The sequence below is a fragment of the Corvus moneduloides genome, chromosome 4 (genome assembly GCF_009650955.1).
Source record: "Corvus moneduloides isolate bCorMon1 chromosome 4, bCorMon1.pri, whole genome shotgun sequence".
NCBI classification, from domain to species: Eukaryota; Metazoa; Chordata; class Aves; order Passeriformes; family Corvidae; genus Corvus; species Corvus moneduloides.
The window spans coordinates 60,834,245-60,853,174 of NC_045479.1; the positions used below are offsets into that span (position 1 = coordinate 60,834,245).

Consider the following 18,930-nt stretch of genomic DNA (forward strand, 5'->3'; position numbering starts at 1 on the left):
TTTTAGCTCTACATAAGCAACTATTTAACATGTAGTGCTATGATAGTCATAATACTGAGAAAGAACAACCATTCTTTCAGATATTTGCCACAGAGCTGCTTGTACAGTTCTCCATGAATTCTATACTTAGCAGTGGGAGAATACACCAGTTATTTTTATTCTGGTTCTTTTAGCCCTTCAGCTAAATTTCAGCTTAACTCCATTGAGTCATTTCTTTGCCAATGCAGAAGCTGAGTCCATAGGAAATCTGAGAGCAAAGGACTGATACTGATGCATTGGGAATTCTTTCTGTATAAAGCACACTTGATAGTTATCTGTAACTATGTAAACACTCATTACTAAGGATAACTCAGTATGTTTTTAGATTACGTTGAATATTATGGATTCTAATAATTTGTTGAATGCTGACTACTAACAATTACTTTATAATTTTTAGGTTATTACCAGTCAGAGCTCATTTCCAGCAGCTGCTGAGCAAACAGTCACAGCTGCCTTAAAGGTAATTGAATGTCCATATGCTGCAGGGATAGGGCTGAGCTTGGCTTCGTTACCCTTAAGACAGGCACTTCCTTCCCACATATTATTTTACATCAGTATATTTCGTAACAGGTATACAAATATTCTGACATTTTAAATTTATTGTATCTGCAGCTACATATGTGTTGCCTGTGCCAAATCACTGCTTGAGTCGTGTTTGTGTTCAGAATATTCTCATAACGGTCAGAACATAGATGTCATCTGACTGTGAAAATAAATGTCTTTTGCTGCAGCATTCACACAGCAATAGCTGTATCCTTCATCACCCCCTTCCTCCCCCAACAGATACATCAAATTATAATTTTTATGTGACCCGGTACTTTCCTGGAGGGGGATGTGGATGGCAGAGCAGCCTCTGTGCAGCTCTCCACGTCTGTCCTGCTGGGCGCTGACCTGGGAGGGGTTGTGTGCAGGGGAATGAAGGGCAGCTTGTGTCTGGGGAATGAACAACTGAGCCAAGTGTGCACCGAAACATGCTCACGTACAAACCAGGAAAGCCAAATTGTTGTGCACCTTTTTGAAGGAAGGCTTTACACAGAAGCAGCTTAATTTCTGTACTTTACTGGTAAAATCAATTAAAAAGAAATGTTGTCTTTAGCTTTGGTTCTCCTATTTAGCATTTTCTCATGCTGAATAATAAAAAGCACTGATGAAATGAACTGTTTCCTGAGGTATTTTTGAGGTGTCAGAATGAAAATGCTTCTAGTTTTTGTTTCCTTACTTCTGCCTTTTTCTTATTCTATTTTAGGCAGTCCATGATCTAATGGGTAGTGCTGTTCAGCCGCTACTGAACTCTGTGGGAGATTCAGTGGAAGCTATTATCATCACCATGCACCAGGAAGATTTTTCTGGGTAACTAGAAATATCTTTTAAATTTACCATTGCTCTAGTAAGATGTCCTGCATGTGCATAATAGATTGTTATTACCACAATGTCCTTGAAGCAAGAGTGCTTGTTTGTTGAGGGGAAGGCAATGCTTTATGGTTAATGAACACAGGAAGCAGAATTACACCTATTCAAACAAATTAATCAGATAGCATCTGTCTTCTTTCCCTCCCCCTTTTTGTATTCATATCTGTTGAGTAAAATTAATTTCAAATAGAAAAACAAAGCTGACAAGCGGCCATTTTTGTGCTTTAAAAAACCCTTTTGCTTTCAAAATGTGGGTTTTTTGGACAGTCTTCAGAACTGTCAATATTCCTGTTTCTCAAAGCATATAGCCTCTGATGTAATAGTTAATTTTAACTTTTTTTATATTTAAATCTCAGGTTCAGTATGTTACGCTATTTTCCTGTAGCATTTTCATTAAAATTTCCAGTATTCTTTATGTGCCAAGATCTTGAGTCTTATCTATAATTGAGACTTCCTTCCCAAATTTTATTTTGGTTGTCATGTCTGTTCTGACATTGCTTATATCTTAATCAATTGTCCTGTTTTCTGTCTTGAAAATTCACTGAAAATAATATATTTTCAGAGATGTTTTGACTTTTCCTTTTGACTTTCTTTTTTTTAACAATATTTTACCCATACCCTCTTTTGGCACCAGTAGCACAATACCTCTCTAGGTGGGTAAACGGTTTCCAGCCAAAGGCTAAGTGTTGTTAGATAGCCTGAATGTTCTTCTAAGTTTGGAAGAGCTCTTTTACCTGACTGTCAGTCAAAGAAAGAGAAAGGGGATTGGTTTGTGTCTGGCGACTTCTGTGCTGCTTCTGTGATACTGACTTTATAATCCTGGGTTTGGAGGAATCTAGGAAACTAATTCCATACAGAGAACAGGTTTGGGATTGATAGGCTAAACTAGTAACCCTGTGACATATGTTTATATTTGATGATCCACTATTAGAGTTTTGAATCAACAAGTGGGACATTCACATTTAGGGTCTGGATTTGAGGTGTAGGCTTCAAACTGAAGGAGGCTCAGCGAGTTGGGTAGGAGTGGGGTGATGCTGTTGTTATTTCTTGTTTTTTCTTTTAGTTCTTTATGGGAATGGCTGATAAAGAGATTTTTTTTGACTGTAGTTTCAGAGAGAGCTATATGCTCCTTATTCTGAGTAGAAATGAGACTCTACAAGTCATGCCATGACTTGGTGGCCTAGGAAAAAAATTTAAAAGAATCCAATAGGTTTTGGTTGTGTTTTAAAGATTAATTTAGCTGCTCCTATTTCTTTTTCTTTTCTTTTTTTTCCAGATCATTATCCAGCTCAGGAAAACCAGATGTCCCTTGTTCTCTCTACATGAAAGAGCTTCAGGGTTTTATAGCAAGAGTCATGAGCGACTACTTCAGACATTTTGAGTGTTTTGACTTTGTCTTTGATAACACTGAAGCCATGGCTCAAAGAGCAATTGAACTTTTCATTCGCAATGCCAGTCTAATAAGGCCCCTCGGTGAAGGTGGGAAGATGCGCCTGGCAGCGGATTTTGCACAGGTACCCTCCATACTGATTCCTGCTTTTTAGTGTCATTTCACTGAAAAGTATCAATACTTTTGTCCCCATCAAAGTATAAACAGGCAGTTGTAGAGATTGGTGTGTTCCAGGCCTGAACATCCTCTCTGATAAGATACTGGATCCTGAGAAATGTGTCCACTAAGTAGCTGAAGATCCCTCATCACTGTAAGGCACATTCAGGGAGGTCTGACAGCTTGCTGTCAGGTGGCTGTTGCATTTCAATTCAGCTGCATCTTGGCATGTTATCCCACTTGGCCTACCTCTTTGGCACGTCCATCATTTACCGCCATTCATTCACTTCATTCTTTCTCTCTCTTCTAATAGAATGTGGTGTGTCACTTCCTTAATCACTCTATATATCAAGGTGCCCACAGTGGTTAATGGCTAACTCAGCTGCTTTGCAGTGAAGGAGACAAGCTAAAGAAATATCAATATCATTGGGAGGAACTGCCTTATTGGAAAAAGAAGGGCAGTTGTCTTGTGGGATTCTCTTCACGACCTGATTGACCGAGCTGCCTCTCAGCTTTACCTAACTCCTATGCAGGACTAAACCACAAAAGAAATTGCCAGATTCACATCCACTACCTGTCTGTGTTATCTACTATATAAAATTTGTCAGCAGTACCACTCTGTGGTTACCGTGCCAAAGGATCAGGCATCCACGAGATCAATCTGCGGCTGCCGTTTATTATTACCCAAGTGGAAAAGGGAGTTAGCACCAGCTGTCTGCATACTGAGTGCTGCTTTTGGCTGGTAGGTAACTGAGGTAGGAGAGGAAGGCAGGGAGGGAGGAATTCCTGCCACCTCCACTTCTTGTGGCTGCTTTGTATCATTTGCCTGTGAGTTACATACTCCTGAGTAAAATTTTTTTATTCATTACCCAAAAATAGCAAATCAGCCCTTAACCACAGAAATTAAGGGGATGTTTTCAGTTGCTTTCAGCTAGGAGGTTCCATTCCCTTCTCTATTTTGAAGACAATGGCATAAAATTGGAAGCAAAAAAAGGACACTTGACTCTTCCTGTGAAAGGAATAGAGATAATTTTTGTAATTTATGCTATTTATGCTAATTTTAACTAGTGTATGTCATATGAATTTGGAAAATATTTTCACCTGATTCTACAGTAAGAGCATCTGATCTAAGCACCTGTTACAATCTAAAAATATAACTTGTTTATAATTTTTTTAACAGTGATTTTTCTCATTCTGACATGGGCTGACTTTTAAGTTAAAAAGGAAGGTATGTTTTCATAGAGTGCAGAGGAATTTGGTCTTCCCCACTGTGCTGATTATAATTCTTGAATGGACAACTGTGTGTAAAGATAAATACTCTGATTTCTTTTGTACCACAGAATCAAAAAAATGGGTTTGAATTCATTCCTGTCTCCTGCCTTCAACTGTTGCTGCGTCTGGGGGCTGCCTTGTGTTTTTCTTTTCTTCACATTGTACCGTATTCTTGGCTTGTTTAAAAATGAGCTTAAGACAAGACATCTGTGTCCAACCAGCTGCATACAGCAGCTCAGTGCTCACTCTGTGCCTTTGAACATCTCTGCACAGAGCTCCTCTGGGTGTCCCAGGCTGCACAGGGGCTGTAGTGCCCAGCACGGCCTGGACACTATATCCTCTTGCTCAGGATAGATGTAAAAGGACTGAAATATTTTGCGTGTGGACACTGCCTTATATCCATGTTTTCTGGGATGTATGTGCTCCTCCCAAAAACCTGGTGGATTTTGGGCACATGCCCATGATGCCAGCTCCTGGGAGCCTGACAGGAAGGTTGTTGTTGCTCTGACCCAGCCAGGAGTCCCGGTGTAAGTGCAGCTTTAATCCTAATCAGTACTAAGAGGTTGCTGCTGCTTTGGGCTGAGGAGGGCAGGGAGCAGGTATTCAGCTGGGCTGCTGGCTTGATGGGAAGGATAAATTTTTCCAAATGGCCATAAATGCTCTGTGCAGGGTTTTTTTCAGTCCCTTTCAGAAAGGCACTGCATTGTTGGACTAAAGCCAAACCCAAAGGAAACAACCTGCCTGGAAAGATACTGTGTGGAGGAGTAGGTTTGTTTATGAACTGTTTTTTCTTGTGCTCTGTCTTGTAATTTTGAATTTTCTCTATGCAAAAAGGGTTACATGTTCCTGCTCAGAACAGACTTTTGAGATGTAAAACCCCTGCTGGTATTTTGGAGTTGCTTGCAAGTAAAAGACCTGGGCAGAAATCTGTCCAAAAGCTTTGGTTAATTCGAGTTCTTATAAACACACAGGTCAGATAACCTTGGATTGCATCAGATTTTCGGTATCTCGTACTTGTGCACATTCTTTCAGGGCACTCACAGAGTTAACAGCTGCCTTATACTCAGCAGAATAGCTTTGGCTGAGAGTCTGATTTGAAAATTTTTGCACTGAAAATGTGTTTGACTGATAAGTTGCCTCAAAACAGCAGGTGTCCACACAGAAGGGGGAAAATGGATTTCAAGTTCCCTTCATTCAGAACTGGGCTTGCTGAGGTGCATAACAGCCAATTTTCTGTAGTGAGGCTCAGCTACTTATACATTAGGAATTACTGCTGTAGCTCTGTTGAATTCTCTGTCTTACCCTGTTTCCAGTGTCAGCATTTGGCTGTCCTGTGCATTACAGATTTCTCAGCAGTGAGACTAGCTGTGTGCTACTGTGGCAGCTGTAAACAGAGCTATGGTAGGCTTGAAATATGCCTGAATATCATTAATATGATTTCATGTAAATCAGTGCTTGCAGGAACATGGGAACGCTGCAAGCCCTAGGAAATGTGCACAGCGCTGCAAGGTTGTTACCGAGTGCTGTGCCACGATTCCTTGGGAGTCTCGTTTGAAATATTTCCAGTCTACAGCTTGAGTTCACCTCTTTTCATACGCTCAGTTTTTATGCAGGCATTTGCACAAGATCACTTTTCAGCTCACTCCAGTATATTCCTGAATCAGTTTATTTGGTTTTGTATTTTCAAGGTCTCCATAATTCAGTATTCACATATTTAATACCGAATTTCACTTTTTAATTCAGTACTTGTCAGACTGAAAAAAAATGTTCTCCTGGAGGCAAGCAAGCCGTGATGGTTTTCAACATTTCTGTTTCTGGGAAGTGCAAGTTCTTCTTCAGAGGACCTTTTAACTTGCTTGGTATTCAGAGTTGTTACAGCACTTAGGCACACTTTGGGATTGTGGCTTGTAGTTCAGGTCTTCCTGAAACCCGATGGAAGTGCTGGACAATGCAGCAAAGAATGAAGTAAGCAGGATCAGTTGAGGAGTTTATTTAGAAGAAATGAGGACTCTACAGCAATATTTGGCGTGGAAATTGGTAGTCTGCTACACAGAGTTTATAAACTGGTACAGGAAAATAGCTGTTTATTAATAGCAAATACAAATCACAACTGCATTGAAATAAACTAGTCTAGAAATTGCAAAGACAAAGTAATCATTATGCCTCGTGGCATGAAGGCATGACATGTTTTCCTATCTATTTTGGAGCAACATATAAGACAGGAGCCACTGTCAGTGCCAAGAACCCTGCCTCATGTCGTGACTGAGATTTTCAGCCTTGTTGAGTGAACTATTTTTATTGGTCCTGTCTGAGTTAATATTATTCTCTGTATGCTTTCCTGTATTTCTTATCTAGGCATGATTTATAGTTGAGATTTTTGGCATTGTTCAGTACTATGTTCAGACAGTTTTGATAGGGTACAGTTAACACTGCCACCAATTCTTCAAGTCTTTCTCAAAAAAAATACTGCAAAATATTTGGGTTTTATTGATTTTCCTAGAAAAATGTTTTTATGGTAGGAGTTTGCAGTGCTAAATTCTAGTGTAGAAGAGCTCTTCCTATCTGCTGGCTAGCCTGTGGTCAGAATCTTGTTTCCTGATTCAATATGTGGCATAAAAAAAAAGCAAGAATATTAGGCATTTGGATTTTTTAAAATGTAAACAGATTTGCTCATTTGATCAAACATGATGATACAAGTGTAAAAGTGCTTTTTACAATTTTTCCTAAAAGATTTGCTTTCTAGTTTCTTACAGAGAAATGAGAGCAGCAGGATGCTGTAATCACAGTTGTAGTCGTAAGGACAGAAACTACTAAAGCTAAAATACATTTACTGTTTAGTGCTAATTATCTTCCTGGAAAGAAGGAATTATTTGCTGATGTGTGTTATTTTAGAGGTGTTACAGCTGAAGGATTTACTTAAGCATCAACTGTTTTGGAATTGTTGCACTGGGGAGAAATCAAATTCCACATCCCTTCAAGGCCAGCTTCTTTCATATAATAGTTCAGAGCTCTTCTGCTCCCTTGCTTGTTAAAGCATTCTGTCTTGGTGAATGGCTAGAAAAAAGCATTTTGAGTTAACATTTAAAAACTTGGAATTCATCTTGGCCAGCAGGAAATGTAATTGCTAAAAATTTAATGTTAAGATTTTCCAGCTGAAAAAACAGCTGTTTAAGTAATGAGAGATCTTGAAAATACCACAATAGGCACTAAACAATAACTTCACTATGGGGTTTTTTAAAGCACTCTTCAATACATATGCATTATCTGTATCTAGACTACATATTAACTTCACCCTTGGGTGGCTGAATATAATCCAATTAGAGAAGCCAGGCGTGTGATGTATTTTTTTCAATATGGCCAGCCAGTGAATAGTTGAACAGATAATTGACCACCTAGCCATGGGCTATGGCAGAGTCACATGAGAAGAAAAGATAATATTGCCTTTTTGGGGCTTAGAGAGCATGAACCATTGAGAAGAACCATATGTTGGGCAGGAGCCTGCCACTGTGTCCTGTGAAGCATAGCAAAGTAACATGAATAAATCATGGAAAAGCAATGGGTTTTGAGCAAAGCTAGAAGAAACAAGTCATTAGGCCTTCTTCTGTTCTATCTGCTGCTTGCTTTTTGGCAAGCACATCCATCTCATAGTACTCCCCTCAGATCCTGTGTTAATGATTATATCACATCAAGCCTCTGTGGTTGCAAATTACTGCTTGGAAACCTGATTTATCACTGAATTTAACCTGGATGTCTGAATTTTCAAATTTGCAGTTCTGGAAGGGAAATTTGGAAAACAAACAGAAAATATTGCTTACTCTTTTATATGTAAAGTCCACAGGACGTGGCTGTGTGAAAGGCCTTGCATGACACACATGACATACATGACACACATGATACAAATACTGGCTGCCAACAGCCAAAAACATCCCCCGACCTGTAAGGGCTCACCGACAGGCTTTGGAAATTACAGCTGTGTATCACAGCCAAAGCTGCTACAGTATAAACTCAGTGCGTGAATCAACAGTTGATGTTGTTTCAGGTGATGACAGGTAACACAACCAAGAAGTGATGCACGGTCTCAATTCTCTGCCCAATTCCAGCACCTTAAAAACAGCAGCTGTTCCAGCCGAATGGTTCCTCCACAGCACTCGCTCCCGGGCTGGCACAGTGCTCAGCAGAGACACTAAACCCCTCTCAGTGGCCTCAGAAATGATTGTGACAGCAGAAGGATGCCGTAGCATCCCACTGTGTCACTGGGCTCAAACAAACACGTAAAATTCAAGCAAAGAAAACAATCTTAGTAATTATGTGAATTATACTTTTTATTGGAGAGAGATTGGGTTATAACACAAAGCAGACTAGTATTGTAAACTTTTTAAAAAAGAGTTTCTGTAGTGTATGTACATTTTTACCACATTAGTTTTCGCTCATTCCCACTCTTCATGAGTCAATGTGAGATAGTATAGTATGCTGCAAAGCTTAAAAACAATATTTTTCTCTGGCAGCTATTACTTCACGAATCAGCCATCTGCTGCCATTAAATCGATCTAGTTCTAGAAATACTAATAATTTCCTACAGTGAATAAAGGTTGAAGATGAAGTAATAGAATTTTCCGAAGTAATTTTTTTTCTTTAGTACTTAAGACTAAGAATTTTAATTTATGGAAACTACAAAGTATATTCAAGAGAATTCATTTAAATTTGTTTTAATAAGGAATTGGTTAAGCTGTAGAAAGTTTCACTTAACGTCTCATTACTTCATATTATGTTCCAGGAGTGAAACAATCTTTTAAAACTTATTAAGCAAAATTACATTTTGCTATGCTGTTATTTCTTTCCCCTCATGAGTACCGTTTGATCCACACATCTCTGTTTCCACAAGTCAGACTGGCAGTTTGTTGCCTGTTATCAAAGTCTCTAAAGAACCTAAAGGAATTATCTTCTCCCTGGTCCCTCACAGCTACAAGCCCACGGCTCCCACCAGAGCTGGGACACCAGCTCCTGCAGGATATCAGTTGCTTCCAGCTGCCCCCAGCCAATACTGATGTCTGAAAAGAAGCTCTGGAGAAATCAGTCTTGCTCCCATTTGTTTTTCAGGATCTGCAGGGTTCTTGTACCATGATGCAGCAAAGCATACTTAGCTTCTCTTTTTGGCTGCTTGCTCCTGATCCTGTGTGGCAGACCAGCCTCTTGGCTCCCATCTGTGCCCCTGGGGGACCTGGGGGAACAACATGATGAACTTGCTGTAAGCTTCACTGCAGCTTGGAGTTGGAGCGCCTCCCTGCAGCAGTTCCCTGCAGAGCCTGCCTTTCCTGGGAGCATGCCCTCACTCCCTTGTGCCAGCACATTCAGCACAGCACGGCAGCTGGTGGCTCCTGAGGCACAGGGACATTGACTTAACCACCTGCGTGCAGGAGAGGTGCAGGGTGTAGAGAGGGGCCATTTCGTAGCCTAGAGATTTGGGGACCAAAAGGGCAGCAGGCAAGAGGAAGCCAGGCTGTTACTCAGGGCCTTATTTCCTTATTTCCAGTTCCTGGATTTTTATTCACTTTCTTCTCCTGTGAGTGAAATCTGCGTAAAGTTCAGATTTCAACTGGTCTTGGAAGTGCCTGGTGTGGTCATGTACTCCAAGGTCCCTGGGCTTGGGCAGTGGCTGTGCACTGCCCATAGGAAGGCTCTGTGGGACATTCCCCATTGCTTTCCAGGGGCACCCACCTCTCCTGGTCTGCAGGGGAAGCCAAGATGCTTGGGTTGGGCCCTGTGGCTTTCCCAGCTTTGCCTGAGTGTTTTGTAAGGGGTTACTCCTGCAAACATGATCTGCCTGACCTATTTTAGTAGTCTACCTTGGGGAAAGGTGCGTCGCACCCCAAGAGTGGCTGTTTCTCTCCACTGCCTATGAAGAGAACCTGTAGATGTTGAGAAGTAGGTGAGATGACTCCCATCCTGGCACCTTCTTTTAAGAGGGATGCCTAAAGTATATGGCCTTGATTTGCATTATTCACTAATTTAAGTTCTTCTGGGTTTAGATAAACTATGGCATCATAGTTCACTGCACCACGTTTCTTGTTTATGCTGGAACCCCAGCAGCTCTTGGTAAAGCTGGTGGCCCAGCAGCCAGCTCTGTCTGAGGAAATGCTGCAGCTGGAAAGAATAATATAACAGTATTAAAGACTTCACTGTAAATAGCATCATATCCCAAACACTTTGAAACTTGTTCAGCAATATTACTTAAATGGGAAACTCGTATGGTGGTTTCGATCTTTCTACTTACTTTAGCTGTCGTCCTTTGAAAACTTTAATTGTGCATTATGTGTAAATCTGAACAGTCTCTCAAGTTGGATATTTTTAAAAAAGTACTTGGAGAATAAAGCTTGATCCCTCATTTGACTGACACTTCAGGAATGCAAAAAATAAAGATTTAATCCATGTCTGAGTAAAATTACCTGTGGGGTTTTTCAAGTTGGTGGTGTTTGTATTGGTGTGCACATTAACTGAACTTTGCTGTGTAAGGTTCATGTTCAGTCTGGGATCCAGAAGGGAAATTGTTCTTTCTCACTTCTGTGTCCTCACTGATAATGAAGAGCCTGAGCCTGGATTTAGATGTAAAAACCCAAGTGGAGCCTGGCTCTTCTTCAAAAAAGCAGAACTCCCATGCTTAAACAACAGAAAGTGTTTTAAGCTCATTTGTTTTTAAAGATGGCTGCTGTAACTCAGAAACCCAACAGTACGAAAATAAGTATGAAAATAATGCTCTTACTCTTTTCCCCATGATTCCATATGACCCTTTGGCAATAGATCACAGCTGCCTCCTATCTAATCTGCATAGGTTTTGTGCCCCAAAATTTGGGGCCCACTGTTCAGGAAGGACTAATTTTAACCTTGTCCTTCACCAAAGGAAAGGGTGCCCAGCTCAAATGTGTCTGCAGTTTTACTGCTTTAGCAGTGGTTTGTGGAGACCTGCCTAGATTTGCTTTCTTCCCAGGCTGTGGTCAGATTTTTTGAATATTGACATAAGTGCTTCATCAGGAAACTCATCACCAACAAAATAAACCTGCTGCAGGAAACAAAGCTTTAGTCTGGGAAAGCTCATGAGGCTCCTTCTGTTGTGATCCACAGGCTGTCTCTATCATTTGTCATGAAACGCTTACTGCGTTGCCAAGAATAAGGCAGAAGTCTTGGCTTGGGCAACATAGTATGAAAGGAAAAGACAGCTTCTTGTCTTAATTCAGCCACCAGAGCGAAGTCACTGACTTACTCTGCAAGTTTGGATTATTGCTTAAAGACAGGCTACTTCAATACCAGGTGTTACGTTTTGGGAGAATCTAATTCAGATGGAACTGTTTGTTTTTGTAGATGGAGTTAGCAGTAGCACCACTGTGTCGGCGAGTCTCTGACTTAGGAAAATCTTACAGACAGCTGAGGTCATTCAGGTGAGTTGCAGTCACAGTATGATTAAACTGTATTTCAAAACTGATGTGTTACCTTGTCTTAGTTCTGATTGAACTGAGGGCTTTTTTGGCAACACCCACCTGCAAATTAGAAATAGATTAAAGTTCTTTTAAATTTTATGCAGAGTATAACTATGATTTAACAATCTTTGTCATGCAAATGTTGGCCAAATTGTACTTTTTTGTGTTCCTTTCAGTACATCTTTTGTATGACAGCAAGTTCTATAGTTACCTTAAATGTTTTCACTGAAATATAAAATTTACAGTCCTGTGTTGTTTAATTATAATAGGCAACTACTGTAAATTTTTGCAAACTGGACCTGTGTTGGAAAGCCAAGATGCAGAGTAGTAGCAAAAAATTAGATGATTCTATCCTAATGCAATATTGCCACCACACAGAGGCACTTTTCTAATGCATAAGATAAGCTTTTTTTCATTTCATGAGTATATTGTTACATTTTTCTAGACCACTGCTGTTCCAGACCAGTGAGCATATTGCCAGTAGCCCAGCTCTGGGAGAGGTTATTCCATTCAGCATTATTCTTCAGTTCTTATTTACAAGAGCACCACCAGAGCTAAAATCACCCTTCCAGGTAAGAAGATCAACCTGTCTTTTCTTTTCAGATGTCCTAAGGTGGAATGAGCATTGTAGTTTGCCCTATCTGTTGTAGTTAAAAATTATTCAAGTGCATATTTTATACGATTTGTTGGTTGTGTTTTTATTGTGGCAAAGGTATTATGGTAGTTGGCTTACTAATTTAATTAATTAATTGATTAATTAATAGTAGGGATATGATGACCTGATACTAAATAGACTCTCAATTCTTTACTATTCTTTCAGCTCATAGTAGAAGTCGCAGATCTTTCCCCAGACTATAAATTGCCTGGATCCTACTCTTGTAAGATGCAGGAAACCTAGTAAAAACTGATGTCAGAAATGGGCCAACAGCTGATGTAGGAGATCACCTCTGAGCTCCCAAATAACATACTGGGCTATTCTTGTTAATTGTCCTTGATTCCTTTACTCATTCTGCATCACTGCAGTATTAAGAGAGCCTCATGTGGCTTTCATTTGTGTCATCTTTGATTCTGAAATTGGTGTGTCTGTTTCCTTTTTTGCATTTTGTGTAACTGGTGTTTGTGTTTCTCTGTATCAGAGGGCTGAGTGGTCCATTGCCCGCTACTCCCAGTGGCTCGATGATCATCCATCTGAAAAAGACAGGCTTGCTCTCATACGGTAAAAATCATGCTTCTTTCTTTACATTTATGATAATGGAGCAGCAACTTATCTGCACACTAGGACTCTTGAAAAGTAAAAAAAAATGTGCCTCAGGAGATGTATCATAAATACCAGTACCTTCACTCATGGGATGAGTTACAAAGTGGCAGAAAAAATAAACTGAACTCTCCACTCCGCCCCCCTGTATTCAAACTCTCCAGTGCCTTTGGAAGGAGCACATAACCTTCTTGTAAAGGAAGTAAACCATGCACAATGGTGGTTTAAGTTAATAATGAGTTTTTGCGAAACTGCCTCTCTCTCTTAACTGTTGGAAATTCAAAGCTGCAACTGTCCTGTCTTCCGTATCAGGAAAGAGAATCTCTGAAAGTTTAACCAGTGTAAATGTAGGTGGAAATCTAAAACTGGAAGACCCTTGTTACACATCTGGAATGTTATTCTTCAGGAAATCAGCCGATGATCTTTAGGAAGTAATAATTACATCAGATTTTTAAAATCTTGCCTAGGGTAGATGATTTTATAGCTAAATATTATTTTGCATCTTAAGATGTTAGGAAAAGTTATGAAGAGTCTTGTTTTTCAAAACAAGCAAAGTTTTGAAGTATGTTAGAGAGAGCAGATGAGCTGTATGAACATGACAAACCCAACATGAGGATCCTCAGGATTCAAGACTCAGACTCATTTAGCTCCTAACGCCCTAAATTTTCCAGCCATCTTCTCAGTGACCTTGGTGTCACCTGCATCAGTGACCTGGGAAAGGCTGTCACACATAGCTGCACTGGGCTCCATCGCCTGGGAGCCAGCTCTGTCCTTGAACTTCCGTGCATGGATGTTGCCAGCTTTTGCTGGAGTGATAAAAGCCAACAGTGATTGTGCTTCAGAAAGTCAACTGTTTTCTGTCCACACTTCTGAAGCAGCCAAGAGGAGTCTGCTATAAATATTTACACTTCCTGAAGCTGATAGCACCACACAGTCCCATGCAGTGATTGGGCCAGTTAAGGAAATACTAGTTGATCACCAGTAGATGTTACTAGGATTTATTTCTGAAAAATGAAAATACAAACTGTGTCTCTTCATATGTGTATTTTTTGAAAATCATACATGTGATTAGTCTAGTTTGTCTACAAAACTAGCTTTTCTTGAATCTCAAGCCATGACACTGAATTACAGGGGCATAGGTAATAGGTACAGGGCTAACAGAGCTGTATATGTACTTAGCTATGAGTATTTTGATGGTAATTTCTGTCCTGATAGTATTGGCAACACTGGCAGTGTTGAATCTCAGTTATGGTAGGGAAAGCCAAGAATGCAAATAATTTGAGAACTGGTGGGATTTTGTTCTCTTCAATTCCTTTTCACAAATTCAAAAATGCCATCTTTAAACTACAACACATTTTTGTCTTTGCTTGCAATTAAATTTCATCCAGACTGTTTCAGTTAATAGGTTTGCTGGTGGTCATGTTCAGACACTGATAAGTTGTTGTAACCATGGAGGTATTAAGGGACAAACCTTGGGATGAGGTTTTTAGGCTGAGACAGTGTCATCCATGAGACCAAGTAGTGAAGCTGGAATACTTAAGTTTTCCTTTCAATCCTTTCATTGAATCCTTTATTCATTTTGCATGGCTGGTTATCCATATGTAAGGCGGGCACGCAGACATCAGTCACTAGTATGACCATGAATCACTCATATTTTCTTTAATACTCTATTGGAAGATTTCTGAGCCTGCTCTTTGTGTATCTCTTATGAACCTAAGTTAACTACAGGCATCTTGCTCTTTTATCAGTCACCCTCTTCAGGCTTTTTCCACCTGTAGTTGTTCAGCTGTGCGAGTTGAACTTTGGATGTTTGGAGCCTTCAGATCCCTGCACTGGCCTGCATCAAGATAATATCTTTATGTTTGCTGCAGCCTTGCAAATGGTAATTTCCTGCAACTTCCCTTTGTAACAACTGTGGAATTACTCTAGGGACCTGCTGCCTAGATATTACTTTCCTTGTGTTACCAGGATCCTTCTAGCTTCATATTAAAGTTAATTGGAGTCCTTCTTCCGCTCTGTAGGTCTTAAATGCTTCACTTGCAAAATGGTGTGAATGGTATGAATTAGTCCCATTCTGAGCATTTTTGTGCATTTCTTTCTGCTTGTATTCAGCACAAGGGATGGTATTTACCTGGCCAGAGGTATATTTGCCAGACTCCCTTTATAGTCAACAAAGAGAAACAGGCACTGCTGGGGCTGATTCATCTCATCCTGAAGCAGGTACCCAAAATAGGTCAGTTCCACTGTGTCCTGAAAGCTCCCATTTTCTTTGTTCAGTCAGTGGAGTGTGGGCTGGGACACAGGCAGCCAGCTCAGGCAGCCAACTGCCCTGCAGACATTTAAAGTTAGGTGACATGACCCTACTGCAGGTGTCCTCCCTGAGCAGGGATTGGGTTGAAAGAAGCACTTAAGTGGCCAGGGCAATTTGTTTTCTTTTTCTTTTTAAATTAAGCTTGAAAACTCAACTTTTCTTCCATAAAAGAAACCCTATTAAACTTGACAGGATTTGAGCCAGCCTGAAGGACAGTTCATCCTTCTAAGAGCCAAATTCTTACCTTTACCATTAGAATGTGCATGAACTCCCTTTATTCAAGCTCCCCTTGCTGAAGCAGAGTTGAAAGCCAGGCTCAGTGAAGGGTTCATTTCCGTAACGAGCTGCTGTCCTGAGCTGAGGAGTGGCTCTGACCACTCACCTGCCCGGGGCAGGGACAAATGGCAGCTCGGGGACCAGCCTGAAAGCCCCATCTGTGCACTGGGTTCAGTCTGGCTGGGCACAGACCGCAGAGCTTTGCTGGGAGCAGCGGAGCCGCGCCGGGTGAGCGCTGCCTCTGCTCCGGGGGAGCGAGCGCTGCCGGCCATTCATAAACCCTCGGTGCCGCTCGGGCGGCTCTGTCCGCGCTCGGGCCCTTTGATCTCTTCATTTACAGTCTGGAATAACCGGAGATGTCTGCTGCTCCTGTGTTGTCCTACAGGTGATGCTGTTGGAGATTTTACTGTTCGGTTTTACAGTAATTTTTATAGCACTGGGTTTAATAGACCTGGTGTCAGACAGATGTCAGACAGATGTGCTCTAACACAGCAGATTTTCCAGTTTCTGCTTTGCCCTAAAGTTTGCAGAGCAAACAGACTTTTAACAAAGTACTAAAGAAAAGTATGGCCCTAGCATCCTCCAGCTGCCCTGCTGATTGATTGGGACAGGAGTGCACAGGGTGTAATCCCCCTACTGCTGAGCAGAAAGATGATCCCTGCCTCTTCTGAAGCTTACGATGTAAATCTATTTGACCAAGGCAGAGCCCAGGAGGGCAGCGCTAGGATTCACAATTCCATATAAAATTAATTCATTAGAGTGATTCTAAATGATGCGCATTAAGATCCCTTAAGAACCACAACTCAAATCATACTTCTTCTTTCCTTTTAACTCTAGATATAAATCTTCCTGGGTTGAAATAACATTTTAAAGAGGAACTATCAGGATCTTATATAATCAGCTTGTCCTGATTTCCAAGAAAGCTCATGGTTTTGCTCATGCAAGTGAAGTAATTTAATAAGTGCTTTAAAATCCTTTTCCTTATGTGGGAGGGCATCTTAAACTTAGGGCTTTTTTTTTCCTTACTTTTTATGGCATTTTTAATGAAGCATTAATATATGCAGAACATCCCACCAACCCTTCTTCCATAGCTCTCTTTTACAAACAACGTTTGTAATGTATACCATAGCTTGTCTTTTGAAATAGAAACAGATTGCTGAACAGGTTTTATGTCCTTTATTAGACTAGAAGATGCTGAATTTAGGGCATTATTTAGTCTAATCCCTTCAAGAGTATGTTTTGTATATTACATAAACAGGGTTTCTACCATCTTAAACAACAATAATATAACTATATATTACATCTTTTTATATGACAACAGCTGTGATCTCCTCTGTGCTGGAGACTTGATGATACTGCTTTCACCCATAGCGCTGTTTATTTTTCCACAGCTACTTTGGCACTGGTGTTTTTACAGTGTCCTCAACAGGAGTGAGCCTGCCTTTTTAAAGACAAGATTTTAATGATGCATCTGAATTGAGTCCTGTACTGCCAGCATAGTTACAAAAGCTCATTTGAGCTAGGACTGCTAAAGTTTACCAAAATGTCATGGTAAACCCTGCATTTCAAATGTTAACAAAGCCTCTGAACTAATTTATCTCCCCAAATTACAGTCAGGTAGGCTTCCCAGCAGCTCCAGTGATGTTCCAGTTTGCCCGGCTCAGGCAGCCTCCACTGAAGTCTGGCTATGTGCAGCAGTAGCCATCTTGCTTTGCCACAAGCAACTTCCTGCACTGTCCATATTTCTGTATGTTGCAGTCCCAAAATCCCACCTTGAAGACTTGTTGACTGTCTTCAGCAAAACAAATTCCCATCCCAAATGAACTTCTGGAACCATGTCTACTTCATGACCATTGGTGCTTTCAGTTACCTCTTCCAGCCCATTCCTCCCTCTCACTCTGGAGCAACCTCACCATTATTCTCTGGACTGCAAACAACCTTTCTCCCTGGATTCATGATTTGTGCCATTTTACTACCTGGACCTTTCCTAACCAGGAATGTTGCTCCTAACAGTGTGGACAGACTTCCTGGCCTGCCACCATGGTGCCATTCTCACAGGCAGCAATGCAAAAGTGTTTCCTGAGCTTGACCATGATTCCCTTGGTAGAGTGTGGAGCTCCAGGTGACTGTGGCTGCCTCTTCACTCCCAGCCTTTAGCAGCTGCAGCAGCTTTTCATCCTCCCCTTGGCTGCTTTCCTACTCCTGCCCATGTGGGAGCAGGCTCCCAGCCTTCCCTGGGTGGGCATAGGGAGCAGGGAGTTCTCTAGGCCAGTTTGCTTTACCAGAAACACTGTTCTTCCCGTGTTTCAGGTGAAGTTACTGATTATGAATGGCTTTTCAACATTCAGCTTCAGAGTGTTTAAATACTTCTACTGGGGATGCAAGTGTGGGATGCAGGAAAATAGTGAATGCAGTTGGAGTAGTCAGAAAGCTTTTGTTTTCATTGTTCAGTGTAAAGCTGTACAAGGTCTGTTTTAGAAAAATGCCTGAGAATTCACCTTACAGTATTGATATTACTGGTTGTCTTTGGAGTGGGTAAGAGAGCTAAGATGCTCTCAGGTTGGTCATATTGGTGAAGTTTGACTCCATCTTTTTGAAACAATGCAAGCAAAGCCACAGTAAAAGAGCAAGTGCAGCAGGAGGGACCTGCAAAACTCCTTTCAGCTGCCACTGATGGAGTTGGTTTTGCCAGTTAAATCAGATTCTTTTGGGGCAGAAGGAAAAACGATAAAAGCTGCTAGAAGGTGTGACTGTGGGACTGTAATACTGGTGTATGGCACGTAGCATAGCCTAAATCTCATTCCACCTTGTTTGATCTGATGGGAATAACAGTCTGGCAAGGGATTATCAAGGGCTCACATTGAGTGGTTTTGGGTGTTGTTTTTAGGGTAAAGCTTCTCCCTTTTATCTATCTGGTTATCTCTGTAATCTTTTCCAAGGGCTTTTTCAAAGCAAGGAGATAAGTCAGTTAAGGGATAGCAGTGTTACCATCTGGAATAATGATGCCAACCCACAACTTCACCAAGAGGTGTTAGAGCTTTCTAAGTTAAGCAGGTCAATATGGTTTTTTTCTATCTTCAGCTTTTGAGGACTTCAGAAAACTATTTGAGCCCAACAAACTTTGAGGAGTGTATAGAAAGGAAAAGACAGGGCCACTGCTGAGTGGAAGGGGAGAGATTTAGCGAGATGAATGACAGCTACAGTAAGAAAACTCACAGGAGTTTCTCAACTGTCGTTTTAATACAAGGGACTATTCTTTGTATCAGGTAACTAACATCTAACATGTCTAACAATTACTGCTGACCAGAGCACTTGAGTGCTGATGTGACTGGAAATGTGAGACACTTCTGAC

General features: G+C 40.9%; 1 protein-coding gene across 2 annotated transcripts in view; it reads left to right on the forward strand.

The window, feature by feature from the left end:
- COG5 (component of oligomeric golgi complex 5) overlaps nt 1-18,930 on the forward strand; it is a 185,334-nt gene that overhangs the window by 161,833 nt on the left and 4,571 nt on the right. Inside the window, exons 16-22 of one of the 2 annotated variants that reach the window (XM_032106060.1) lie at nt 437-499; nt 1,286-1,389; nt 2,726-2,963; nt 11,621-11,697; nt 12,182-12,308; nt 12,873-12,952; nt 14,740-14,873. In XM_032106060.1, the coding sequence (XP_031961951.1) occupies nt 437-499; nt 1,286-1,389; nt 2,726-2,963; nt 11,621-11,697; nt 12,182-12,308; nt 12,873-12,952; nt 14,740-14,842 (792 nt within the window). In that variant the 3' untranslated portion in view covers nt 14,843-14,873. The remainder of the gene's footprint in view (nt 1-436; nt 500-1,285; nt 1,390-2,725; nt 2,964-11,620; nt 11,698-12,181; nt 12,309-12,872; nt 12,953-14,739; nt 14,874-18,930) is intronic. The other variant, XM_032106059.1, reaches the window with a different exon arrangement.